The sequence below is a fragment of the Sinocyclocheilus grahami genome, unplaced genomic scaffold (assembly GCF_001515645.1).
Source record: "Sinocyclocheilus grahami isolate Dianchi unplaced genomic scaffold, SAMN03320097.WGS_v1.1 scaffold170.1, whole genome shotgun sequence".
Classification (NCBI taxonomy): domain Eukaryota; kingdom Metazoa; phylum Chordata; class Actinopteri; order Cypriniformes; family Cyprinidae; genus Sinocyclocheilus; species Sinocyclocheilus grahami.
This window is the reverse complement of record NW_015505349.1, coordinates 1,390,507-1,407,067: the sequence shown is the minus strand read 5'-3', so window position 1 is coordinate 1,407,067 and position 16,561 is coordinate 1,390,507. Positions and strand designations below refer to the sequence as shown.

Sequence of the window (16,561 nt, the reverse complement as noted above, 5' to 3'; positions counted from 1 at the left end):
TTGTAGTGCAAACTGTTTTTATCGTTTACAGCACTGTTACTCTTCTCGTCATTTCCCTACAGCGGCTAATGAACCGGAAGTCTTGCACATTCACAGAAAACGGCTTACTTCTGCGTTGAAATATAAGGTGGATATGTTCATGAATTGTGCTGTTAATCAGCAGTAACAGTCTTATAACTAACTCATAACTAAAACTGATGAATATGACAACTAAATGTTATACCATTTTAAAGCACGTTGCGCCATCTATAGCTTATTAGTAATAAAGCGGTTTGAATGCTGTGATTCTTATTGAAACTTATGATTAAAAAATGATGCCGCGTCTCCGCCGCTAGGTGTCAGCACATAAAAATACCTGAGGGCACCTTTAGGTGTTTGTGTTTGTCCTGCAGGTGCACGTGTTTGACTCACCATGCACTGGCACTCTCTATCTGCGATGGATTGCAGGTACTTCTCGGGTTACGAAGCCTTTGGAGGACATGCGATAATTCTACGATGCACTTGCAATGCTTTTGGGAAACTTCACATTGAATGTACACCACAGACTCAGATAAGGTAGGGAAAACCGGGGCTAGTTGTCACACCGGAAAGTTATGTATGAGTGTATACATAACTGTTGACTTGAATCACGCATACATAGATGTGTGCTTTCTCTATAGCAGTGGTCTTAGGCCTATACAGTATGTTTGTTTGTAGTTGTTGGAAATGTCTTAAAGTAGAGTATTTGTGAATAAATTGTACAAGGCCTTAAAATGCACACACACGAACACACAACTCTCATTTGCTAAACAACACATGTTAGATATTGTAAACAATAATAATAATAATAATATTAGTAATAATAATGTGATTAAGAATCATAATATTTACATTTTGGAAAAAATACATATTTGGCAATCAATGTCAAACTCAAAGGGCGTGTCTTGTTACTTCATCCTAAATTTAATTATTTCAGTTGGTTTTAATAGCCTATCATAAGTGATGCAGGCTAAATGATAATGAGATTTTTAATGTAATAAATGTATGAAAAATACATCACAAATCCAAAGGGTGTGTCTTGTTACTGGTTTCTAGAACAAACTTTTGATGGTGGTTTTAGCCACAGAACTAGACTACAATAGAACACATACTATTGAAAATTTAACCAATACATGAATTAGTTTAAAATATATACAATCTTCTATCTCAACTTCAAAGGACAGATTTCTTGAAGAACATTGGTTTCATTGTCAAAAGAGATGAGATTCAAGAATAGCTTGAGAAGCCTTCCAGAGTCTCCGGTGTTACTGCCAACTAGAGGAAGTTCAAACTTTGAAGAAATTCATTTAAAATCAGTCTTCTTTTTCAACTTCAAAAGGTGTGTCTGGTTTCCGATTCCTAAATGAACATTTAATTCAGGTTTTACTCTCATATGTAATTCAGGACACATGCTATTGAATTAAATTCAAAGCGTTACAACATCCTTTTCAGATAAGCCATTTTTTAAAAATACAATTATACTCATCCACTAAGAATTTTTTTGAAGTTTTTTTTTTTTTGCGGCAGAATATCTGTCTAATATCCTATGTCAAACCAACTTTATCTCAGTAGAAATATTTGAGTGAAATCTTTCTCTGTTATACTTCCTCCTCATTCTCTTTTTTAATGTTGCTTGCCCATTTTGTGTACAGTCACAATGTGTATTTATGTAGTTGAGGTTAATATGTATTATTAAAGTCATAATTGTTTATTTTACTATATTCAGTAATATTTAGAAACATTCATTGTCACATCAACAACTTGCTATAAAACACACGTCAAGGCCACTGTGGATATTAGATTATTTTCTTTATCCAGTAGATGGCGGTAAAACATTGTTTTACATTTTAAATTCTCATGCTGTATTGTAGAGTACAGTACACCGTCAAAAAATTAATGTAAGGAAAAGAGCAAGTATTATTAATAAAGTTAAACTTTTTACAAAGCATGCTTTAAAATGATCATATTATAATATTTCTCTTTGTTTTTCATTGTTTTGGGATGTTTTATAATTTTGTTTACATTTTCAAAGAGACCTTTCCTCAAGAAGTGTTTTAACACATTTTTCAACCCATATTAGTCTGTTACAAATGAGGGTGATAATCGAGTAGCTGCTGGAAAATGGAATTGTGCTACCACTGAAATTTAGAAGACGCTTAGAAGACAAAATCCATCACTGTAAAAATGTTACTTGCTGATACTTTGTAATTATTTTTGAAATATACTAGTAATTTCTGAGTGAAGTTTCATGTACAAACAATATTGTTTCAGCTCATTTCTAAATTGGTCAAACTAATGTTGTTAAAAATCTGACTTAAAACAGTTTAAACAGTGTCAATTTAATTTAATTATAGCTATATGCAAATTCCACCATAAATACAAACTCTATTTATTTAGCATTTTTATACTTAAAAAGAGTTAGTTCACCCAAAAATGACAATTCTGTTATCATTACTCAACCTTATGTTGTTCCAAACTGACATACTTTCTTCTGTGGAACGCAAAAGATGATATTTTGAAGAATGTTGGACAGTTTTGGTTACCATTAACCTCCATTGTAGGGTCAAAAAAAAAAGATTTTTCTCAAAATATAATTTTTTCTTCCACTGTAAAAAAATCATACAGATTAGGATGACATGAGGGTGGCTACATTTTTTGGGTGCACCATCTCTTTAAGGCACAGGCAACTTCAAGGCCATGTGTAGTATGTATAAATGGATTTTTATAAAAAGACTAATATATTAAAACTACATTTACATCACTGATGCATTAATTTCAATAACATATGTATTATGGGAAATCAAGTTGAACTAAACCTTAGACCCCATGCAGTTTTAAATGCCAATCATTTGAAACTTTTTAATCCTCAAAAATATTTCTACATAGCACTCTGATTAGCGGAAAACTGACATTAAAACATTCAAATAAAGCAAAGTCAATGCATGCATTAAATAGAGAAGCACCAGAAGCCATCTTACTCTGTTAATCACCTATTGTGCCAAATAAAGACTGCAGATGTTATTCAACCATACATCATTATCATGCATTCTGTTTGTGTGTGAAAAATCTGCAAATGAATAGAGACTTCAGATAATTATTTAGCAAACAAAATGCATCTTGCATGGTGGATCTGCAGTTCATGATCAACAAAATGCAGACATTGATCCCAGAGGTGGCTCTGCCCCGCATGAAGGTCTTGTGCTCTTCTGGATTCCAAGGCTGTCTGTTCCAGTCATAATCATCTATGAACAAACAACTTAGAGATGCTGGGATGACCTGATAACACTCTGAAAAGTGCAAAAAATACACCACCATACTAAATTAGCTATGTTTACAGCGCTTTTGCAAACTAAAGATGTGTTTAGTTGGCTGGTCGCAAAAGTAAGTTTTATTACACAAGTCCTGATTGCTACAGTATATTCACATTGCATGTGGTTATTTCTGCCTTTACAATGTGACAAAATATGATTTGATTAAAAACTAAAAACAGAGCTTTTACTTTTTCAGACTACATCCTGCCCCATGTGATGATCTCAAAGTGAAATATCTCACAATTATTATTATTAAGGTTAGCCAAAATTTAATGAAAGAATCTTGACTTATTTAGGAGACAAAACATCTTGGTCAAGATCTTAATTTATTTATTTTATTTTACATTCTCAACTGATATCTCAAAATTAACTTCTTAAGGTTATTCAAGACTGTAAATTATTTATTTATTTATTTAAAAATCTTGACTGATATCTCAATTATTTTTATTTTATATTATTCAAAATTGTAAAAAGTATTTTATAATTTTTTTTTCACAAAATAAAATTGATATATTTATATATAAAGAGTATCTGCCATCTCTAAATTAAGAACTAATGCCTTCTTGAGTTTTAAGGAATTTGGGAAATTTTTCTTCTTCAATTTGATTATCATTTGAACTAACGTTTGTGTTTCAGTGTTTTGCTGTAACCTCCATGCCACTGGACAGTGAATGACAACAAATTGAGACAAATTTTGCAGAGTAATTTGATTTGATTCATTGTTGATGCCCTGTTTAATGCATGCCAACTCACTCCGACTAATTAGGGTAAAAATGGGGGTTAAATCAATGTTTAGGCTTTCTAGAAATATTGGTATAGTTTAACAATCACTTTTTTCATTTGTCGTTACTGGCAGAATGTTATGTGGCCGAGTTTACTCTGAGCTCTACAAGTCTAATCATAAAAATGACAATAAAAAATGACATCATATGAAATGAATAAATTAAACATCAAGGTTCAAGTCTTGGTGTTTAAGAAAGGAACTTGTGTGGTAAAGCTGAGAATAGGTTGTGTATTTCTTTCAGTCAGAGTTTTAGAGTTACCAACAGGAACTGACAAGTCATTTTATAAAACTTGGACCCTAGAATATCATGCATCCATTTATGCACTCATTTTTTCATAACTCTTCATGAGACTTTTTTTAAAGAGCAAGTACACACGCAAGGGGCAAAAGTCACAGTTAAGGAGAGCCACAAGGGGCATCAAATGATTCTCTTCATGCACTAGTCTTTCAGATTGATTTAGTGAAACCAATTGGGGCAGCATGTAAAATCGGGGATGTTACTTTCATCTACATGAAACAGACCTCTATCTTCTCTGACATTTTCTGGGAAGGTCCAGACAAACTGATTATGGCAAAAACAACCAGCCTATCACATGCTGATAAACCTTGACACATGTCTTGTTAGATGAGGTAACCTCACGCTCATGCTACTGAACGGTCCGTTCAGCCCTATAGATCAGGGGTTCCCAAAATTTTCAGCCCACGACCCCCAAAATAACAGTGCCAGTACCTCGGGACCCCCACTTTCCTCTGAGGAGGTTAAAGTATACAAACGTTTTGCACAACGGCGCACATGCACTAAGGAACGGCGCACATGCACAAAGGAACATAACAGTCTTAACAACAATAATATTATTTTATAGTCATTTACTCATTACTTACATTTCAACATTAATCGTAATTAGTTGGGTGGGCAACATGCTGGATTACAAAACTCCACGTTGGAGTTTTATTTTTAATTCAACTTATAATTTTTTATTTATGGGAAAAATATGCTATTTCTATTCCTTTAAAAAATTATTTGATTTCTGGAAATCATGTTGCGACCCCTCCTTGTGGCTTTGCGACCCCTACTTTGGGAACCCCTGCTATAGATTACCCTCATCATTCTGCTAAACACAGAAGAGATTCAGATGATGCTGTATCATAACATTTTTGTATTTAATTGAGCCAATTTGGGCCAAATCATGGGGCGCTCAATTAGTTTTTTGTCCTACCAGTTATTTTATTCAAAAATACATTAAAAATGCAATTCTCCCCTACAATGATACTTGAACACATTTTCTACAGTATGATGAGCATGTTTTTAATTTCTGAATTAAAATGAATTTTGATATTTTGACTGTCTAGGTTAATAAGTCTTTGAACATATCAGATAATTTAACCTTTTTATGAAAACTCAAGTTTAGTGCAGGTGGTAAAATGTCATGTGGTATGACCAAAAGCTTATTGATATTTATGAAATAATGATATTTGCAAAGAGACTTTTTACTTAAAAAATATTTTTAAAACGTTTTTGAAAATAATGATCAAGATGTGTACACTGTAACATTTATTAAAGGTGTGAGGATGTTATGTTTTTAACTGAAGGTTAGACCACATGACATTTTAAAACTTGAAATGATATCAGAACAAAAACGAATGAATCCCCCACACTATCAGCACTTACAAACATATAAAAAAATAGATTTATTCATAATAATAAATACATCTATTTTTTTATATGTTTGCAAGTACTGATAGTGCGCGGGATTCATTCATGTTTGTTTTTATTTTTGACTTGTTTTTGGTCATTTGTGCTACACACCAATTGATCACCTGCAGGTGTGCGAAGTAACTGGTGATTGATTGATTGCTTGAAAATGGTATAAAAGTTTTTTTATATTGTAGATTATGTCATCGATGTGTCATTGACCCAAAAACACTTGTGGTATTGGCCATGACAGTGTATGATTTTAACATATTTTTTTTTCTACATGGACAATCAGATTTGTCCTTGACCCAAATAACTTGTCATAATTGTATATTTAATGATATGGCTTGCAGAATTCCAAAATGTGTCAAATGCCCCTATAATACTTGATTCTGATTCTCGTTTCCTAGATTGTTCATCTAGGGTCAATACATGATACTATTTACCAGGTTATGAGTGACAAAGTGATCCCAAATCAGCTCAGTTATAGAAATGCCTGCCCATGACCCCTGGTTTGTATTTAGTAGTTAACAGTCTCCGTGTATTCAGGTTTGAGGGAGAAAGAGAAACACCACGCAGCATGACCTTCCCGGTCACGACCTATTGATGCTCACACATGTCCCCCCATCAGCCTTCACTGCACTCACCAGCACATGAAAGACTTCCACCAAGGGGAGGTATCGTGTGAGAAGATGAGACACAAGAGTTCATAGTGCAGTGGTTTGGTGCTCCTTGACAAGATCACATGCTTGGCATATGGAGGCATCCTCAGAGTCTTCATGGTGCATTTTATGTCTGAATAAAAGATAGGAGGAGAGAGAATAATATATCTGTCTTTAGACCAAACTTTAAATTCCATTATTTTATTATGAGATGTGAGTTTTCAACTGTACCTGCAAGGGAATAACTGCGCTGTATTAAATAGAGTGTAACTTTAGGATTTTTAGAATTTTTAAGTACAATTTTATTGAATTAAATGTATGGTAGTTCAAAAATAGTTGCATTATTCATTGTTTATTGTTCTGATTGGGCACCAGGGTCACTTTATCTGATCCTTCCACTTCACCGATAGCTCGATTCAACAGTAATTTGCAGTATTTTATTGACTGACTGACTGACGTGCTAGTGACAGTAATATTGAGAGTAATATTCTATATTATTTGAAATATGTTTCATGGCTTACACTATAATTCAAAAGCTCTCTTATGCTCACCAAGACTGCATTTATACAGTAAAAACAATGTTATTGTGAAATATTATTACAATTTAAAATAAACCTTATCGTTTAAATGAATAGTTAGTACCTCTAAAGGCTAGATTTGATATTTTCAATAGCTGAGTTAAATTTAAAAAAATTGAAAAGCTATTGCATCAGACCTCGTCTGTTTTGCTAGTTATTTTGAAGTATCTTAGACAATCAGCATTTACATTCGTCTAAGCTACTGTGCTGTGGAAATGGGTAGGAATGCCTGTGAGAAAGTCGGGACTACCTCACAGACATTCCTTTCCTTGCTTTCAGTGATGTATGAAGACAAAATGGCATTACCAAGCCAGTGATTTAACACCCTTAAATGCTTCCAGCTGGAATGTTATTCTGCCCCAATGCTAAAAGTGTCATACGGAACTCAACCTTAGTCTGCTGGGCTTTGTGTGATTTGGTGCACCTGCTCTCTTTCTCTCTCCCTCGCTCTCTTTGCTTGCTCTCCTCTTGCATTCATGCTTCAGATATGCAGCTCTGCGCTTTCACTTCTCTTACTCTTCTTTTCAGTGTCCACAGGACACCAATGATGTGTCTATATACTGTAAACATTGTTTGTAATTGTGTGTCAATTTCTAAAAGCTTTTAATATATAGTTAATAGTTAACTATATATGATTACAGTACCATATACAGTCATGGAATCTCAGCCAGTATTTGTTACGAAACCAGCGTTTTTTGCTTGACTGTGCATTATGGACATTATAAAACAGTGAAAACCTATAAAACTGAGAGGATCCTGAAGAATTATATTTTTGGTTCTTTATCGCCATCTGGTGGCACGTCCTATAATTTGTCACTCGTAGATAACGAAGACCTATTGTAGGTATATGCAGCAGCAGCACATTACATTAGGTCAACAGTGACCACACGTAAATCAACATACATGTCGTGTAGATTTCCTTGTACTATTGTAGAGAAAGAAGTAAAAAGAAGGGTATTCAGGAAGTTTTTGTTTTTCAGCAAGTTTCAGCTGTGTGTTTCTTAAATGATATTTAATGCAAGCACATTCAACCTAATTGGAAAAAAAACGTGTACTTTTTATAGGACTAATTGCTTTGTATGGTGTGTAATAGACTAAATAATTCACTAAACTGATTACTTGCTGAAAAAAACGTATTTTAAAAAATATTGCATGTGCAATGTGAAAGAGTGATGTGATAGTGAAGGGACACATTAAAGCAAGGGTCTTTGAAAAGTGACGATTATCTTTAAGAAAATTGGGTTGCGAATGTAGACATAAAAAAAAGAAAGACGGAAAAAAAGAAGACATATTGGACACAACTGAAGTACTAAAATTGATCTTAGCTTCATCTTATATGTATAGGACTTTATAGACATAGGCCTATTCGGCGAAGTCTTTGCCCAAATAAATAGTGCCAACAACAATTCTGTCTTGTTTTACTCCGACTTCTGCAAGAGACCACAAAGGCATTAAGCTACTGGTCCCTTGGGATGTGACATGCTTAGCCATGTGGAAGTATATATTAACCAGCAATGCACACAAATTAACGATGCCATTGTTAACAACAAAGCACAGCTTTCAAGTCATTACTGCCTGTCTGTTCTTAAAGTTGAATTCCAGTGTTTGATGTTCTTAAGCATCCCTTTGCACACACGAACAGGATACCTAAACAATCACTGCTAATCGTAGGTTTGGCAATGGTTATGCATGGGACTGTAAAAGTTAAATTTAATGCGATTCTTCCTGACTAGTATATGTAGAATGTGATTTGGACTGTCGATGTGTGTTCATATGGATGAATGTTTTAATGAATCATTATTTGATGCAAGAACCTAAGAACTATTTCAGGTGACATAACTTTTAAATAACATTACTTTTATATAATTATATAAATAGCTTAATACCGGTATATAAAATGTCACAAAATATTTATTGTTTTTTTTATTGTAAATTAATTGCTGATATTAAGCATCATAACTATTATGATTTATTATTGAAATGTATTGTTAAGCGTAGGCTATTTGTCATTCATCAGCCTCACCTTTTAGAAATGGCTGTCAAAATTGCTGTCTTTTCATCGTTTAATCTGAAGACTGAGATTTGTTGTTTACTATAGCATTTATAAGGCTCATAATTATTTTAACCTATTTGTTCTTACTCACAATTAGAACTAATGGTTAATGTTTTTTTAAAAGACATTCTTGCCTTTTAGTTTAGTGCTGGTGTGTTTAGGTTCTGATAATAATTTTTTTTTTTTTTAGTTTTCTGAAACTGTAATTAGTTTTTTCTTTGGTTTCCCTTTGTTTGGTCGTTGTGGGGAGATGTTTAGGAGGGTGGTGTTAAATTAAAAAGATTAAAACGACTACTAATAAAACAAATCATTGAAGTGCTCCGTCAATTCCCAGGAAATCCTAGGAAACATTATTAGCTGATCTGTAGCTACTTAAATGAAAAGTTCTATGGTATGGTATAACAGAACACATTAATTAGCACAAACACAAGATTTGTTTTAATTGGCGGACTTGGTCATCTAAGCTTGTATTTTCGTTCCTACAGTGGAAAACATCTGAGTTGCACAGTTTTGTCTGTACAATAGGCCAAGTAGGCTACATTTGAGAGTCTATTAATGAACGAAACACACTTACTCATGCTTTTATATGAAAAAATGTAAGTATAATTTTATATAAAAAATTGCTGTTTTATAAGCTTATGACTTTCAGGCCTTGTCAACAATGGCAGTCGATCGATCAAGTGTTTGCATTGTTTTTTGCTCAAAGGCAATCTAATGAAGTGAATGAAACGCTAGGCACTCCGCGCGCGCGTGTGTGTGTGTGCGTGTGTGTGTGTGTTTGTCTTACCCTCTGCTTTTTGTGATTGGTCGAAAAAAACTTGCTTGCTCCCCTCCATGCCCACATGAATAAAATATCGGCGCGCGCAACACCCCTCCTACACCGCGCGCTAAAGTTATCCACTTCAACTACTCCCAACCCCTAAGCAGACTTTGTCATCCAAAACTATCAGACCTTTTAAGAAAACACTGCAAAGAATTAAGTAACCTTTGTTCACTAGAGAGCGTTTGGAGTACCCCCTCCCTGGCGCGCGCTGCTTCTTGTTCTTGCGGTAGTTATTTTGTTCATGACCCTCTCCGCACCAAACCACACTGTTTATCTTTGTTTGGTGTTTTGGAGGATTCACATCCCCGCGATAGTGTGGCTGGATAACACTTTTTTTTTATTTCCCCCTTGTTGAAACAGGACTTAAGTGAATTTTAGTCATTAAGGAAACATTCATCAACAAGCCTGGACTTGCTTTCGCAGTTTAAACCTCAGCCTTACTGTGCCTAGTCATTTATTAAAAGCAGAATGTCATCTTTACCGGGAACTGTACCGCGAATGATGCGACCGGCTCCAGGACAGCACTATCCCCACACTGGATTCCCCTTGGAAGGTTGGTTGGACAGTTGTTAGGTACTTTGTTTTACTGTAATTAATTGTTGTAATTAATACCAGGCCTACAGATTTCTTCTAGCCAAAAAGGTTTTTGAAGAGTTTAAAGTGTAGTCTATATTACACCTGTGAGTACACCATGTGTCCGATTTTCGTTTTTACTTCAAGTTTAAAGTGTGTGTGTGTATATATTAGAAAAGGGTTATTGGATTTATCACATTTTATTGAGCAGAACGCGTGTGCATATTGTGTGTACATTAAGTGCACCAGAATAAAAAAAAACAAAAAAGGGTCAATTTTGTTGCTGGCAATACTCAATTTGCTGGTTCAAATAAAACTTCAATATACTAAGCCTGTCCGTCCCTGTAAGATTTGTTGAATTGATCTAGTGGCGCAAGTGGATCCAGAATGCACTCTAAGACTAATATTTGAACAACATCGAGCGCATAAAATAATGAAGCAGATCGCACCCAGGCCGAGAGGACTGCTCAAGAGCAATCTGTTAAATTACATTAAGCACAATTCTCTGCTTGGTTTTCTTTAATTAATTGACAGGACTTCTTAGCGCATCTCAAGACACCTGCGAATGTTGACCAGTTTGCCAGATTCTAATTCAATTATTTTCTTTCTTTCTTTCTTTCTTTCTTTAGTAGAACAATGAAACAATTTATTATTATTATTTTAACACAGTTAAACTAAACCGCGTGGTTCTACTATTCGCTTCTGATGTTTATTGGTATATTCGTATAGCCTATCAATGATAAAAACATATTATTGTTATTATTTTTAATCCTACTTTTGAGGAAAAAAAGATACGCATTTTAAGAGGTTAAACTTTACGTGAAAGCTAGCCAAAGTTAGATTTAATTCCCATTTCTTTACTGCAGTTTCAACTCCTCTGGGTCAAGGTCGAGTGAATCAGCTTGGCGGAGTGTTCATCAACGGCAGGCCTTTGCCAAATCATATACGCCACAAAATAGTTGAAATGGCTCACCACGGCATCCGTCCCTGCATGATCTCCCGGCAACTTCGCGTTTCCCACGGCTGTGTGTCCAAAATCCTCTGCCGGTATCAAGAAACTGGCTCGATCCGTCCTGGAGCAATAGGAGGAAGTAAACCCAGAGTAAGTATAGCCTATTATTTTTAATAAGATATTTATTATTATTATGATTATTTATTTTTATTCTTGCATTATTTTTTATTTCCAAAGCTAATGAAATATTTCATTTTAAATCGTTTGAGAAAAGTTGATAAGGAAAGGGAACGGAAACACATTATATACAATTTGTACTAAAGTTTGTTCTGCTGTCTTTTTTCTTTTCACCCATGCTTCCTTTTTTTTTTTCTTTCTCTTCGTATTTTCGCCTTTTCAATCAAACACAAAAGCAGGTGGCAACACCTGACGTGGAAAAACGAATCGAAGAATACAAGCGTGAAAATCCCGGCATGTTCAGTTGGGAGATTCGGGATAAACTGTTGAAGGACGGTGTGTGTGACAGAAGTACAGTTCCCTCAGGTGAGGCCTCATCTGGTAAGCAGCCCCTTTTTTTTTATCATGTCCACATCACCTCATCTCATACCTGCAGCGTAATTTCTATCACGCTCATTTTAGCCTATTTGAACAAACTGAATTGAAAATAAAATGAGATATTTTTATTATATTGTTATTTCATTCTAACAATATTAATTATAAATTACGAATATAATGTATTTACTTCACATTATATTATTATACTATATTTTGTTTACTGTGTGTCCTTTTATTTAGTTATTTATTTATTTTTAATGATCCCATCAGTAAGTTCTATCAGCCGGGTTCTTCGTGCGCGGTTCGGCAAAAAAGACGACGACGACGATTGTGACAAAAAGGATGACAGTGGGGAGAAAACAACTAAGCACAGCATTGACGGCATACTGGGAGACAAAGGTAAATCATTCTCATTTGATCTTAACCGTATGCAGAAAAAAAACACCTTGTCTAAATAAACTTTGCGCTTGAGTTTCTTGGGCTTTTACTCTGCACATTAAATTTGTACATGAAATCGGTGTATGCTTTTTGTGTTCAGCTGATTTAGTTGTGGGGGTTGATTTTGTGTGTATTTATACTGGCTCTGACGGATGGTATTTAGGCCTTGATCTATTTGTACAACAGACTCATTTGACGCTGAGTAAACGGTCCCTTGAAAACGGTAACTGACAGATGACCGATGTGGCAATCAATATCAATTACAGCCCATAAGTTCAACATTGCCCGCTGGTTCTCGCGATAATTCGGCACGCTTATTCGCACATTAACAGACCTTTCCATCTGGCAACTGGTAACCAGTATTTCCCGTAACAACTCTGTAATAATATTAATTATCTTTAGGTTTTTTTAAAATTTTTGTTATTCAGTTTTGTATGCTAATATGAAATAATGCAATCGTCTATTTGAGCTCATTTTTAATTGTCTTGTCCAGAATAGCCCATGTTAATATTTCGGTAGAAAAAATATGTAAATTAAGCAAACAATACGATTGTCTTTTTGAAGTAAACAAAACATTGTCGGTTTTGTGATAGTCTTTTTTTTTTTTTTTACACTTGAAGATGAACTTCAGTCCACAGATCTCTGCTGCACTGAAGCTCTTTTGGAGCGAGGAATCTGCTACAAAGCAAAGCCTAAAAGCAAGGCTTCGAAAGAAGGAATGAACCCTTCCTTTCACATTCAAAAATCCGTAAAGGGGGGGAAACTTTTAACAAAAGGCCAAGATGGGAACTATAGAGAGATGAATTATTCAATACACCCTGCTGGTAGATAGTTTTGTAATATTATGGAATCGTCTGTTGGAATAGAATGAGATTTGGAGGGTGCAAAATGTTTTATTCTTGTTTGGAAATGCCCACTGCTCTTTTTGGAATCACTATTGTGCTTCCTAGCTGACCTTTAGAGAGGTGGTTTAGTCTTTTACGCGTATGGTTATTTGTAAAAAAATAAAAAATAGTCGGGTTATATATTTTTTGTTAGCTAAAAATCAATACGTGGAACAGCACAATTTTTTTTCTTCCAATTTTTTAATATCGCAAAGGGCTATTCTTTGTTCATGAAAAGGATGCGGATTATGCGTACCTTTCTGCATTATTTACAGCGGCTTTTAACATAACCGTGTGCACGATTGATCTACATTTGTATTGTTTTTGGAACCCATGTTTGTGTTTGTGTATGTGTGCTTGCGCGCGAAACTCAAAACCCTCATGCAACCTCTGTGGACAGATTCACCGGCCAGCAGAAGCCACAGCTATTGGATTACAGATATACAAAGTGACAATCCGTGATTAGAATTTTCTGCCATTGCCCTAAACGCTGTGCATTAAGAATATGAACATTTGAATCTGATGAATGCATGCATATCTGCTAGGATTCATGAATAATTTGTATAAATATCAGTAATGTTTTTTTACATCTCCAAAATCACTCAACGTTTGTCTTACATTTTGTGAAATGTCTTTTTACATTTGAGCTTTATGGTGTCATGCAAACGAGATGGGGCTAAAATGCAATCTTTTTGCAGACGTGAAAAGATTTTTCTCGGGGCTTGTTTCACTTGATCATCCAACTGGCATTTAATAATGTTAAGACTTATTAGAGTTCGTAATGAAAATGTGTCTTTTGAACAAGCGGCTGTGTTGGAGATGGGTGTATAGCTCACAGGCGTAGTAAGAAACTTATTTATCCCCAATCAGCTCTCACTCTCTGAGTTCCAAGCAAACGTTATTTTGAAAGGTTTTAAAGCAGATTAAATTGAGCCTTTTCTTTCTCTTCGCTTTCATCTTTAAACGGCCCCCACTGGCTAGCCCTCAGCACAACTTCATGAGATTGTACATTTTTTTCTCTCACACTTGTTCGTATATTTATTTGATAATATTGCTTTATTGTATTTTGGTCTATTTTAGTTAATTTGACGCACAAACACATAGCAAAAGAATGAGACGCAAGCACGCCATTTGTGGACAAATTGAGCAGTTTTGTATTACTATGGGTATGAAATTATTGAACAAAGAGAAATGACTCCTGGCTTCATAACCAAACACTACTGTTTGTCCAGAATCATGCAGGTTTAAAACTTAAGTTTGACCCGGAGAAAAAATGGTCAGCCAATTAATGGAGATCGACTGATTCCCCATTCAGCCTCAGTTGATTAAACCATTTGGCTTTCAGGGACTAATCCCACAGAACAACGCAAAAGATCGTTTAAACAAACCAGTGGATTACCTGCATTTCTTACCTGATCTAGGTAAATTACTAAAAAGATGACTTTCTACAAGACCTTAGGGTGGCACTACGCATATTCAATTATCTCGTTGAGTGACCACGCTGAAAATGAATCGTTTGGCTTGAGAAATCGAACACATTTGAACGAGAGTTATAGGCCTGATATTTACAGAAGAAACTCAATGAATAAAATCGAAAGAATTGAAATATAATTTTCCTATGTGCATTTGGCGGAACATTCATTTTGAGAATGCTGCAAAAGACCAATTACATCGAGAGAATGAAAGGTGTTGGCACGCGGGTAATAGTTCCCAGATATATGTAGAGAAACTAAAGTTTTACTGTATATTTGAGACTTTGAAATAAGCCTCGTTTGAAGAAAAGAAACCATAGGATGAGTCGGGAGACCACTTCAAACAAATCCATCTGGAATGGAGAGGGAGAGAATGAAAGAGAGAGAGATTTAGTGAAAGTATGGGGAAGTTATTTAGCTATTAATATTTTTCCTCAGGCATCGAGAGTCACTCCATCTGCACTTTCTCGCAGCTATTTGGCTGGGCTGAAATTGAGGGAGACCCAAATGTTGGGAAGAGATAACACAATCATCACAGCCGCGGTCCTGCGCTCTGCATCAATGTATTAAACTCGGATTAACCTCCCCTTTCCCCACACTGCTACCCAACACATTTCATTAGAATTTTGGGAGAGGGAGCGTTTTTGTAATTTATTATTATTATTATTATTAGCCAATAGGTCAGACTTTACAATACATTATTTAAATAAATGTATATTCACAGAATTACTGATTAATACAAATGAACTGTTGTTAATGTGCAAGAGTTTTATGGAGATTCTGGTCATTATTCATTGTTCTTTTCACTGTAGTAATTAATCCAAATATGTTGTTACTGCCCTGCTGTGTAAAGCGTTCCCTGCTATTATTAGTCGCAGCAGCTGTAATTAGAATGCACACTCTAAAAAATGCTGGGTTGTTTCAACCCAACATTGGGTCAAATATGGACTAACCCAGCTGTTGGGTTACATTTTTTAATTAAAGTTTTAACCCAAAAGTTGGGTTAGTCCATATTTGACCCAACGTTGGATTGAAACAACCCAGCATTTTTTAGAGTGCACATAAATATGATTAAACTGTTGTTGGGCAGTAATGGACTGTAACAATAGTGCAAATTAATAGAACAAGTCTGGCGTTTGTCTAACCAATCTCTTTGCAAGGTCATCGTCTAATGATGAGACTATGCTGTGAAATATGCTAATCCACAGGTCATGACACCACAGCACCCGTTTAGTTTCAACGGCGTTGCCTTGTAAAATATTTGCAGTGTAACTGAATTACATGCTGGTTAACATCAGTCCTGCACTTTGCTGAGGAAATAATTTTCCACCCGGGATGCAGTTCATACAAAAACCAGGCCTGCACCAAATCCAGGTCCTTAATTCGTGGAACGAATCGAATATCGGAAAACGTCGAATCCAGTGTCCTTCTGTTTTTGACTGCTTTTCTTTTATAAATTCTTACACTGCTCTCTTTGAATTCGTTTTGGGATAGTTTTGACGGATAGTTTCCGTCTATCATTGATTACATATTGTCTGTGGATTGTTTAATATAGGCTATAGCTATATTTATCCTATATCTAAATCATATTTTATCGGATGCGACAAAAAGCCGTAAATACTTGACTTAATGTGTCTAAGTAGCGTGTCATTAGAGTCAGTCTGTACGAATGACATTTGACGTTAATCATTTTTAAAATGTCGAAAGATTGCGTAAGTCCTCCTGCAACGGAATATTAATATGCAATTATTTTCAACAGCTTTGC

The 16,561-nt window shown here is 35.1% G+C and overlaps 1 protein-coding gene across 5 annotated transcripts in view; it reads left to right on the top strand.

Annotated features, from left to right (window-relative positions):
• Positions 1-392: 392 nt before the first annotated feature.
• LOC107593389 (paired box protein Pax-7-like) overlaps positions 393-16,561 on the top strand; it is a 66,023-nt gene continuing 49,854 nt past the window's right edge. The window contains exons 1-5 of one of the 5 annotated variants that reach the window (XM_016283099.1): positions 393-555; positions 10,407-10,475; positions 11,362-11,597; positions 11,861-12,005; positions 12,273-12,401. In XM_016283099.1, the coding sequence (XP_016138585.1) occupies positions 10,421-10,475; positions 11,362-11,597; positions 11,861-12,005; positions 12,273-12,401 (565 nt within the window). In that variant the 5' untranslated portion in view covers positions 393-555; positions 10,407-10,420. Of the gene's footprint in view, positions 556-1,316; positions 1,358-10,386; positions 10,476-11,361; positions 11,598-11,860; positions 12,006-12,272; positions 12,402-16,561 lie in introns of those variants that run through there. The other 4 variants (XM_016283096.1, XM_016283097.1, XM_016283095.1 and 1 more) reach the window with 4 other exon arrangements.